The sequence below is a fragment of the Furipterus horrens genome, unplaced genomic scaffold (genome assembly GCF_987537825.1).
Source record: "Furipterus horrens unplaced genomic scaffold, mFurHor1.1.pri manual_scaffold_4, whole genome shotgun sequence".
NCBI lineage: Eukaryota > Metazoa > Chordata > Mammalia > Chiroptera > Furipteridae > Furipterus > Furipterus horrens.
The window spans coordinates 43,855,134-43,867,348 of NW_028327174.1; the positions used below are offsets into that span (position 1 = coordinate 43,855,134).

A 12,215-nucleotide genomic window follows, 5' to 3' on the forward strand; every position below is an offset into this window, starting at 1 on the left:
TGCAACTCAGTGACTCCCTTTGCTTCCTTCCAGGGATCTCTAAGGATTTCCTGATGCATAGCTGTCAACAAAGCCTCACCAAGAGGCTGGCGTCTTAGTTGTCTAGAAACGGTACAATTTGAGGGGTTCTGAGTACAGTATTGGGCTTGCAAGTATCTTTTCCTGTATGTAAAAGCCAACATTATTGCTTCACTTGGGATGAGAGTTGTGAAGCTATTTCAGGATTCCATAGTCCTTCATTAAAGGACTCTCACTAAGAGGCTGTGTTTCAGGATGCATTTTAGGGAAATAAATTGACAACTATTTGAGAGCAGCCTGTATTGCCCTTCAAGAGGGTGTTCAGAATAATGTATGGATATTTGGGGTGCACAAAGGCTGGGAACATCACTGGCCCTTAATAAGCAGGCATGAGTGAATCTCACACACACACAAAAGAATAATTTTTCTCTCCAAATACCAATGGTTGGCCCTGCTGAGAAGCAGCGATGGAGAGCACAGGCAAACGCCACCTCTTTCTCTGCTATGTCCAGGACTACCTTGGAGTGTCATGAATTTGTATAAGTTAAAAGAGGTAAGGATGGATCCAAACAGACATGGCGTTCTCACTCAGAGGTGTTTTAATGGCAGTGTCCCTTTCATATGTGTTTCATATAAATCAGCTGGGATATTGTTAAAATGCTGATTCTGATTCAGAAGGTCTAAGGTAGGCAGGGCCTGGTTCTCTTCATTTCTAATAATCTCTTAGGTGATACTTATGCTGCTGCTGGCCCACAGACCATTCTTTGAATAGAAAGAATTTAGGATAAGATGCACGTGATCTTGGATAAAATGTGATCTTCGATTAAAAAAAGATAATGAATATGAAATAAATTTGACAGTATCCTAAAAAAATTGATTTTAGGCCAGAAAGACTTTGATTAAATATTGAAAATCCCACCAAGAGATTGATAAATCATTTTTTAAGTATATACTTAACATTCTGATCTCTTTGAAGATTTAGTGGGCATTTTATAATGGTATACTTTCTAAAGGTACTAGAAGTAATTGTTTTCCTTCTCTCCTTCACTTCTTCCTATTGGTGAAGAGTTCAACAAATGTCAACATCTGATTAAATATTCCTTTACAAAATCCCTATCTGAGCTGGTTTAAACATCCCCTCCCCACCTTTTATTAATCTATCATGACAGCCTCTGTTCTTGCCCCAGATAAGAGCAATGTCCTTTTATCTTCACAGGTCAATGGGAAGGATCTCTCAAAGGCCACCCATGAAGAGGCAGTGGAAGCTTTTCGAAATGCCAAGGAGCCCATTGTAGTTCAGGTGCTAAGGCGAACGCCCCTCAGTAAACCAATCTATGGACCAGCCCCAGAAGTGCAGCTCATGAACGCCAGCACACAGACGGACATTACCTTTGAGCACATCATGGCCTTGGCCAAACTGAGACCACCTACCCCTCCCGTGCCAGACATCTGTCCATTTCTGCTCTCAGACAGGTATTGTTTCTGTCACTTCTCCCAAAGCCCTATTTGTTCTCATTCATCATTTAGAGTGGGTGTTGGAAAGAATCAGTCACAGTAACAAGTTGACAATTATGGAGACAGGTGCTCAGTTCTGTTTGGAAAATGTCTCCACTGTGCCTACATCCAATTAGTTCTCAGCTGTCCCTGCTAGCTACCTTCCCTGACCCACACAGTTGCTTCACCTCAGGAATCAGACTTGCTGAGGTGCAATGAAAAATTCTGACTGATTAGTTCCTCTTCATACTGTCAGTCATCCAAAGCCTCACACTACTCAGGAGCACACTGGTCAGGGAAATAGCTTTTCTCACCAAAGCTGCCAAAACCTGATTAAGACTGACACAGAAGTGGCATGTTGGCACTGTATTCTCCGCTGTGGGTCACCTCTCTTTCTCTCTTTTGCTTTCCTCTTCTTTAAAGGAGAATATAGGAATCAATTTAACTATAAAGTGCAACTCTCCAAAGAAAGCAATTACCCAATATATTGAGAGGTAAACAAAAGGTTCTGGCTGTCAGAGAATAAGTGTAAAACTATGAAATAAGGAATTCTTAAAGGAATATTTCTTCACAATTTTTACCTAATTCAAAGGCAGTTAGAGATATTTTATTCAAATAATCTTACTTATATAGTCTTGGAAGTATTTTTCCCATACATTTTGTTCTGTGGCTTTCTAAACAAATATCTAAACATTATAGAGAGTTTGATTTATGAGGTCAGTAGTCTCTTTAGCTACATTTTCATTGCCTATGAATCCACTCTACACTTTGTAAAACTCAAATCTGATCATGCCACTTTCCTGTCCTTTAGGGGCTTTGGTAAGTCTCTTTAAGTGGGCCACATGTATACATTAGAATCATCCGGGTATCCGGGTCTTGGAAAATAAATTACAGTTCATTGCCCAAATTCCACCTCAGACCAATTAAATAAGAATTTCGTAGATGAGGCCCAGGCATCAGAATTTTTCAAAAATATCCATAGGAAATTATAATGTGTAGCCACATTTTGGAAACCACTCCTTGAAACCTCAAATTTCAGGAGGGCAGGGGCTCTGTTTGACTTGCTTATGACTATTCATTCATCCATCACTTATTAAATAGCTCCTTATGTCAGGCACTGGAATAGGTATTGGGCATAAAAACTGGAAACAAAGATAAAGTCACTCTCTCCTAGAACTTATATTCTACATGGTAAGATAAACGATACACAAGCATGCAAATATTTAATATTCATTAGCCTGACATAGAGTAGCCATTCAATCAATACTTCCTTGAATGAAAAAAAAAGCTTACGACTGGGGTAGCTCCCCGACCTGCGGCTGGAAGTACACAAAGGCTTTTTAGTGACCACAGGCTTCCCCAGAGAGAAATCGGGAAGAGAGCAGATCTCTGCCTGCTGGCAGAGCCAGGAGTGGGCCAAGTGGCATCTGGCACTGAAAGACAAGAAACAGCATAGTGCTGTGCATGTGAGAACGTGATTTTCCTTTATATTTTTCTCTTGTGAACTACAGAGAGGGGAGGAAAGGTTGCGGGTGATAGGACATCCTTGAGGAGCGCAAGTGCAGAAGTGCGCTCACCCACTCCCCAACCCTCCCCTTGGGTAGCGTGGGTGCGCACAGGGAAGTGCCCTCATACACTGGCCCAGGCACGGAACCAGGTGGCCGGCCACGCATCTGGGTGCCCCTCGGACTCACCCCAACAGACATAACATCAGTGCCCCAATGGGCGCAGGGAGGGCCCACTGGGCACACAGAAGACCGTATGCAGACACCCCTGGCCAGCCCCAGTGGGCGCCAGGCCAGAGCGCAGACCACTTGTGCAAGCTCTGCTTGTGCCTGCCCAGGAAGGTGCGGGAACGGCAGGCTGCAGCAACTCATAGACGCTCACTTCCACCATGCACAAGTGTACTGGGCCCCGCCCCAAGGAGCAAGAGACCAGCTCCCAGGGTGCGGCTAGGCAGGTCTGAGGCTAGAGCGCAGGCCACCTTGCGTGCACTCACAAGCACCCCGGCCAGCTCCAATAGGCGCCAAAAGAATGCACCGGCCACCCCGGGTGCACGGGAGTAACCCGGGCGCACTACCAACACCGCACACAGGTGCACACCGCTGCTGCAAGGATCAGGAACCTCTGGCCCACCTCATTAGACCAGCTGTGGATCCAGAAAAAAAAGACAACACACAAAGGCTGAACTGAGTAAAAACTTTCCTTTTGTATTTTTTTAAATTTTTATTTCTATTTTAGTATTTTTATTTTATTTTAATTTTTTAAATATTTATAATTTTAATTTTTACTTTTATTTTTTGAAAAAAATTTTAAAACTATCTCTTTAATTTGTTTCATACTATCTCTCCTTCTCACCCTTCCTCTTTAATTTTTGTTTATTTGTTTGTCTGTTTTGTTTAACCTCCCTTTCACACTAAATAAATAGGATATAACTACTATATAAATCTAATACTATACAGTTCCATTTTCTTACTATATTCTGCATTGTTCCCTCTTTTTCTTTTATTATTATTAACATACAATGTAAATATTACCTGCTGTCTTGCATAGTCTCGACACTACTTGCTACTATTATTAATCTATCATCCCCTCTCTCAAAAATCATATTTTTCCTCTTTAAAAACAACTCTTATCTATTCTTCCTATAGTATAAAAGCCCTAACCTCTCTGAATTTATATTAATACTGGCTCATTTGCTGATGATAGCAGGATAGAGGGTGGGGGATAATTTTGAGGGTGTGGGTTTCCTGCCTGGGCTGTGTGTTTATGTTTTTAACACCATCTCCACAAAAGAACTCAAGACAAAGTGGACAGAGTGACTCTCAGTCAACTAGCCAGAGGGAAGATCCTACCAAAGAGCATCTGAAATATAACCAGACAGCATAAACAAATGACATAAAGGGTAACCCAAGAACATCAGGCTCAGGAGATCAAAGAGAGTGCACCACTGAAACCCCCAGATCTCCTATAAAGAATCTCATACCACAAAGGTGGGAAGTCAAAGCAGACAAATCCAAAAAACAAATACAGACAAGAAGAATCCAACATGGTAAGACACAGAAACAACCTCTCAATGAAAAGAAAAGAGGAATCCCCAGAAAGAGAGGTAGATGGAATAGACATAGCCCAAATGTCAAACATGAAATTCAAAACAATGGTGGTGAAGGATCTCAATATACTAGACAAGCTCAAAAACAACTACGACAACCTCCAAGAAAGTTACCAACAGCTCCAAGAAAATTACAGGGAACTTACGGAGAACTACACCAGAATAAAAAAGGACATAGAAACTATTAACAAGAACCAGGAAGAAATGAAGAATGCAATCTTTGAACTGAAAAACGCAGTAGAATCAATCAAAAGCAGGCTAAACGAAGCAGAGGATTGGATCAGTGAGTTAGAGGACAATGTAGAAAAAAATTCCCAGACAATAAAACAAAATGAAAAAAGATTTAAAAAGTATGAAGAAGATGTAAGGGAATTACAGGATAGCATGAGAAATATAATATCAGGATCATTGGAATAAAAGAGGGAGAAGAAGAGGAACGAGGAATAGAAAAGCTGATAGGAGAAGTAATTACAAAAAATTTTCCCAACCTGATGAGACAAAAAGTTATGCAAGTTCAAGAAGCACAGAGAGTCCCAATGAAGAGGAACCCAAAAAATCCCACTCCAAGGCACATCATAATTAAAATGGCAACATTCAAAGATAAAGAGAGAATTCTAAAAGCAGCAAGAGAAAAACAACAAATAACATGCAAGGGGCTCCAATAAGGCTATCAACCGATTTCTCAACAGAAACACTACAAGCCAGAAGGGAATGGTCAAAAATATTTCAAGCAATGAAAAACAAAGGCCTACAACCAAGAATACTCTACCCAGCAAGGCTCTCATTCAAAATGGAAGGTGAAATAAGGAGTTTCCCAGACAAAGGAGGACAAAGAATACATCTCCACCAAACCAGTATTGCAAGAGGTGCTAAAGGGAATGTTTTAAGAAAAAGAAGAAAAAAAGAGGAGAGGAACACAGGTACAAAGGGTCATGAATAAATACATGTCAATAATAACCTTAAATGTAAATGGATTAAATGCTCCAATTAAAAGACATAGGGTTACGGAATGGATAAGAAAACAGGACCCACATATTTGCTGTCTACAAGAAACACACCTCAAAACAAAAGATTTACACAGACTGAAAGTAAAGGGATATAAAAAAATATTCCAAGCAAATGGACATGAAAAAAAAAGCTCGGGTAGCAGTCCTCATATCAGACAAAATGGATTTCGAAGCAAAGGCAATAAAAAGAGATAAAGAAGGACATTTCATAATACTTAAGGGAACAATCCATCCAGAAGATATAACACTGATAAATATATAAGCACCCAGCATAGGAGCACCCAAATACATGAAGAAAATACTAGAAAACCACAAGAAGGATATTAACAGCAACACACTCATAGTAGGGGACTTTAAAACTCCATTATCAACAATAGACAGATCATCGAAACAAAGAAACACCAAGGATATACAGGCATTGAACAACCCACTAAACCACATGAACTTAACTCATATATATAGAACTTTTCACTCCAGAGAAGCAAAATATACATTCTTTTCAAATGCACATGGGACATTTTCAAAGATAGACCACATGATAGGACACAAAACAAGCCTCAACAAATTCATGAAAATTGAAATCATATCAAGCATCTTTTCAGACCACAATGCCTTGAAACTAAAAATCAACCTCAGAGAAAAAAATCAAAGACATCCAAACTCATGGAGAATGAATAGCATGCTATTAAATAATGAATGGGTTAACAATGATATCAAAGAAGAAATCAAGAAATTTCTGGAAGCTAATGATAATGAACACATGACAGCCCAAAACCTATGGGACACAGCAAAAGCAGTCCTAAGAGGGAAGTTCATAGCAATACAGGCATATCTGAAAAGGAGAGAAGAATCTCAAATAAAAAATCTAACCCTAAAGCTACAAGAACTAACACAATAACAAACAAAGCCTAGGGCAAGAGAAGGAAGGAAATCATCAAGATCAACGCAGAATTAAATGACATAGAGACCAAACAAACAATTCAAAAGATCAACAAAACTAAGAGCTCGTTCTTTGAAAAACTAAGCAAAATCGACAAGCCTTTAGCCAGGCTCATCAAGAAAAAAAGAGAGAAGACCCAAATAAACAAAATCAGAAACAAAAAAGGAGAAATCATGACTTATACCACAGAAATACAAAGGATTATAAGAAGTTACTACAAACAACTGTATGGCAATATATTTGATAACCTAGATGAAATGGACAAATTTCTAGAAACCTATAACCTTCCAAAACTGAATCAAAAATAAGTAGAAAGTCTCAACAGACCAATATCAAAGAAGGAAATTGAAACAGTAATCAAAAATCTCCCAGCACACAAAAGCCCTGGACCAGATGGTTTCACAGGTGAATTTTACAAAACATTTAGGGAAGAACTACCTTCTACCCTCCTCAAACTATTCCAAAAAATCCAAGAGGAGGGAAAAATCCCAAACTCTTTCTATGAAGCCAGTATTACCCTAATTCCAAAACCAGGTCAAGACACAACAAAGAAAGAAAACTACAGGCCAATATCACTGATAAACATAGAGGCTAAAATCCTCAACAAAATATTGGCAAACCGGATCCAGCAACACATTAGAAAGATCATACACCACGATCAAGTGGAATTCATCCCAGGGATGCAAGGATGGTTTAATATTTTCAAATCAATAAATATAGTACATCACCTAAACAAAATGAAAGACAAAAACCACATGATCATATCAATAGATGCAGAAAAAGCATTGGATAAAGTACAACACCCATTTATGATGAAAACACTCAGCAAAATGGGAATAGAGGGAGCATACCTTAACATAATTAAGGCTATATATGAGAAGCCTGAAGCCAAGATCATACTCAATGGACAAAAACTGAAAGCATCCCCCCTGAAATCAGGAACAAGACAAGGATGTCCACTCTCCCCACTCCTATTCAACATAGTGTTGGAAGTCCTAGCCACAGCAATCAGACAAGAAAGAGAAATAAAAGGCATCCAAATTGGGAAAGAAGAAGTAAAACTATCATTCTATGCAGATGACATGATAGTATACACAGAAAACCCTATAAACACCACTAAAAGACTACTTGATATAATAAATGAATTTGGCAAAATAGCAGGGTACAAAATAAATATATAGAAATCTAAGGCATTTCTGTACACCAACAATAAAATATCAGAGACAGAGACAAAAGATAAAATACCATTTACTATAGCAATAAGAAAAATAAAGTACCTAGGAATAAACTTAACCAAAGAGATAAAAGACCTGTGCTCTGAAAATTACAAAACATTGAGGAAAGAAATTAAGGAAGATACAAATAAATGGAAGCAAATACCATGTTCTTGGATGGGAAGAATCAACATCATCAAAATGGCCATACTACCCGAAGCAATTTACAGATTCAATGCAGTCCCTGTTAAAATACCAATGATATATTTCACAGACCTAGAACAAATACTCCAAAAAAAGACCCCAAATAGCCAAAGCAATCTTGAGACAGAAGAACACAGCAGGAAGAATCACAATACCAGACATCAAACAATACTACAAAGCCACTGTGATCAAAACAGTCTGGTACTGGCATAAGAACAGACATATAGATCAATGGAACAGAATAGAGAGTCCAGAAATAAATCCAGGACTATACGGTCAACTAATATTTGATAAAGGAGGAAGGAACATAAAATGGAGTGAGAAGAGCCTCTTTAACAAATGGTGCTGGGAGAACTAGACAGGAACGTGCAAAAAACTGAAACTAGACCACCAACTTACACCACACACAAGAATAAACTCAAGATGGATCAAAGACTTAAATGTAAGCTGTGACATCATAAAAGTCTTAGAGGAAAACATAGGCAGGAAAATTTCAGATATCCCAGGTAACAATATTTTCACAGATACATCTCCTAAGGCAAGATAAATAAAGAAAAAAATAAACAAATAGGACTACATCAAACTAAAGAGTTTCTGCTCAGCAAAAGAAAACATCAGCAAGATGAAAAAGGAACCAACTATATGGGAAAACATATTTGCCAATGATATCTCAGACAGGGGACTGATCTCCAAAATATATAAAGAGTTTATATGACTCAACATCAAGAAAACAGACAACCCAATTAAAAAATGGGCAAAGAAACTGAACAAACACTTTTCTGAAGAGGACATACAGAAGGTCCATAGGCACATGAAAAAATGTTCAACATCACTAGCCATCAGAGAGATGCAAATAAAAATCACAGTGAGATACCGCTTTACACCAGTCAGAATGGCCATCATCAACAAATCAACAAACAGCAAGTGCGGGCGAGGATATGGAGAAACGGGAACCCTACTGCACTGTTGGTGGGAATGCAGACTGGTGCAGCCACTATGGAAAACAGTATGGAATTACCTCAAAAAACTAAAAATGGAACTGCCTTTTGAACCAGTGATTCCACTACTAGGATTATACCTGAAGAACCCTAAAACCCTAATTCAAAAGAATTTATGCACCCCTATGTTCATAGTAGCCCTGTTTACAATAGCTAAGTGCTGGAAACAGCCTAAGTGCCCATCTGTAGATGAGTGGATCAAAAAACTGTGGTACGTTTACACAATGGAATACTATGTAGCAGAGAGAAAGAAGGAACTCCTGCCATTTGCGACAACATGGATGGAACTAGAGAGAATTATGCTTAGTGAAATAAGCCAGGCAAAGAAAGAAAAATACCATATGATGTCACCTAATACAAGAAACTAAAGAACAACATAAACAAATGAACTAAATAGGACAAGGAGCAGAATAACAGTCAATAGGGGAGAAGGGGGAGGGAGAGAAGGGGGATAAGTAAGGGAAGGGTTTAGTCAAGGAATGTCTATAAATGACTCATGGACATGGACAACGGGGAGGGATATGATTGTGGGAGAAGGGGTGGGCTGGGTAGGGGGGAGCAATGGCGGGAAAATGGGACAACTGTAATTGAAAAACCAAAAAATAAAATTAAAAAAAAAAATAAAGCTTACATTTATTAGCTAACTTAACATATTTTAGTTAATATTCTAAGTGTTTTACATTTATTAACTCAGTCCTCACAATAACCTTTGGAAGGAATTCATTATATTATACCATATCCATGTCACTGATGTTAAGTGAGTAGGCCAAGATCACATAGCAAAGCAGTGACAGGGCCAGGTCTCTGAGCCAAAGAAGTCTTAAGTGCCCACTCTTTTACCCAGCATGCTGTGCTACTCTTCCTAAGTCCCACAGATCTTAATATAGAGACATTTTCTTGTAGCAAACTTCCTAGGGTTGCAGTAGGTCCATCCCCACCATGTGCCCTCGTGGCTTCTGTATTTTTGCCCTAATTATCACACTATTTTAAAATTCTCGCTTTGCTGCTTTACCCAATTCATAGGGCAAGAATTGGATTTTGTCTACCAACATATTCCCTGCACTTGGCAGAGGGCTTGGTATCTGGGAGACATGCAGTAAATGCTTGCTGAAAGAATGAGGTGTTCCTCCTGGCAGGGCTTCCTTCTTACAAACTGGAGGACAAGGAAACACATCAGATGCCCCAAATAGCAAGCTTTGACATTTTACCAGCCCAAATGAGATTTGCAGAGCCAGTCCAGATTTAAGCAAGGAGGGTTTACCTATTAGACCTGCAAACAAGATGATGTATGTACTACCTTTGATATTTGGGCCCACATCACTCAAACCTGTATGGAGCTGATAAGAGTGAGAAGAGGCTGGTAAAATATTTACACTGACTGTGTGAATGCCCCAAGATGGTTCTCTCTCTTATTTCAACTATTGATGAGAAAACTAATTCATACTACTGACTCCAGTTTTTCAAGCACATTCCCCACGGTCAGGGCTTAGAGGTCTCACCTGCAATGAACTTGGTTACTTACACTTAGGCTTTTTCATTGACTTAAAAAAAGAGATGACCTCATGCCCTTTGCTGTTGAATTATTCTTAACCTTTATGTGGTGTGATATATATTATCTATCATAGCATATAATTTGAAAGCACTTCTATCAATTTTTAAAAACATTTCCCCAAACTTAAAGGATACATAGATAAAAGTCATGTATAGTGCCCCAGGTCCCCCTCATTTCCTTTACTTCATCAGCTCTGTCTGTCCCCGGGAATTTTCTGAAGAGATTATGGAAACCTGTGGTTTATATAAGCCTTATATATAAAGCTTTTTGGAGAATTATCACCATGAATGCTATTTAGTATTTGTACACAAGCCCTTTTTCAAAAGGGGGAAAATGTGGGTTATGAGAGAGAATGAGGAAGGCTGTCTTAAGGAGTGGTGGCAATGTGAGTACGTTTTACAATTTGAAAAATATATACTTTGAAAACCGATGTCAAAAAAACTTGGAAATAAGATTATTTTCAAGATTGGGGCTGTGTATTATGAAATTGGTAGTACTTTGTTACAAAATACCCTCCTTTGCACAGACTGCGATCTCAAATGCCACACACCCATGTGTGGAGCGAGTCCCACTGGGTGGAACGGTAGCAGGGCCAGAGAGTATCAATAAGTCACCATGGCCTGTCAAAGATCTCACAGCATCCTTCACAGAATGAAGCTCTGACCACGGGCCCTTATGTCAGAATTCTTCCAGAAAATCAAATTGATGTAGGTAGAGAAAGAAAAGCAATTACTTATTCTGAGCTGTAGTTCTTTTCAGGGCTAGATCGGTACAGGTCTTATTGCAAAGCAGAGAAAATGAAAGTGAAATTCTAAAATCAGCTTTAATCCTGAAAACAACCCTTCTGATCCATTCCTATCATATTGCTACATTCCCCATAGCTGCCATTCTCTTCATCCGATGGAGCATGAATTTTATGAGGACAATGAGTATCTTACCAGATTGCCTGCTGATGCAGACAGAACAGAGGACTTTGAATATGAGGTAAGATTATTTTCACACCACTTCACATTTCTTCATGAAGTTATGGTTGAGAAGTTTTGCATAAAAAAGAAAAATTAATTTATTACTGTGAGAAATGTTTTGTCAAGCATATATCTAGAGTAAGACCTTTTAACTATTTTTAGTTTTGGCTATTTGACTCTAGTACTTTAAGTATATGGGGAAACATTTTTATAATATAAGCTTAAAAACAATTTGCTAACATTTCCTGTTGCTCTTTACAAGTAATATTATGGCAGCTATGTTTTTTCTTCTTTCCATAATGTAGGAGTATTTCCAAGTAGAGTTTGGAAAAGAAATTGTATTTAAAATTAAAATGGTGCTTACAATTTTCATTCACTGTATAGTATTTAATTTTAATTAATAAACTAAATTTTACTCTATTATTCACATTCCCTGCCACAAATTAAATATCTTTATTTGTGACCCAAGTGTGTATTTGAAAGAACAGTTTCACTTTCTAGAAAGATGGCTTCAAGCCCTTTGTGGTTGAACCATGTTTAGCCTTCACAAAGTATATATGTTATAGTATCTGTACTGTGAAAGATAACATTTCCAAAAGCCCATCTGTTAATTATTTAAGAGCTTTCACCAAAGTTAAAGGACTTATCCTAATATTTCCTTTGCTTCTGCAGTCTGTAAATCTTGGAAAGGCTTCAGACCACTCTGACATT

At 38.5% G+C, this 12,215-nt stretch overlaps 1 protein-coding gene across 1 annotated transcript in view; it reads left to right on the forward strand.

Annotated features, from left to right (window-relative positions):
* Positions 1 to 12,215, forward strand: part of PDZRN4 (PDZ domain containing ring finger 4) — a 332,872-nt gene that overhangs the window by 263,946 nt on the left and 56,711 nt on the right. Inside the window, exons 4-5 of the mRNA XM_090275516.1 lie at positions 1,235 to 1,491; positions 11,421 to 11,523. Of these exons, the coding sequence (XP_090131642.1) occupies positions 1,235 to 1,491; positions 11,421 to 11,523 (360 nt within the window). The remainder of the gene's footprint in view (positions 1 to 1,234; positions 1,492 to 11,420; positions 11,524 to 12,215) is intronic.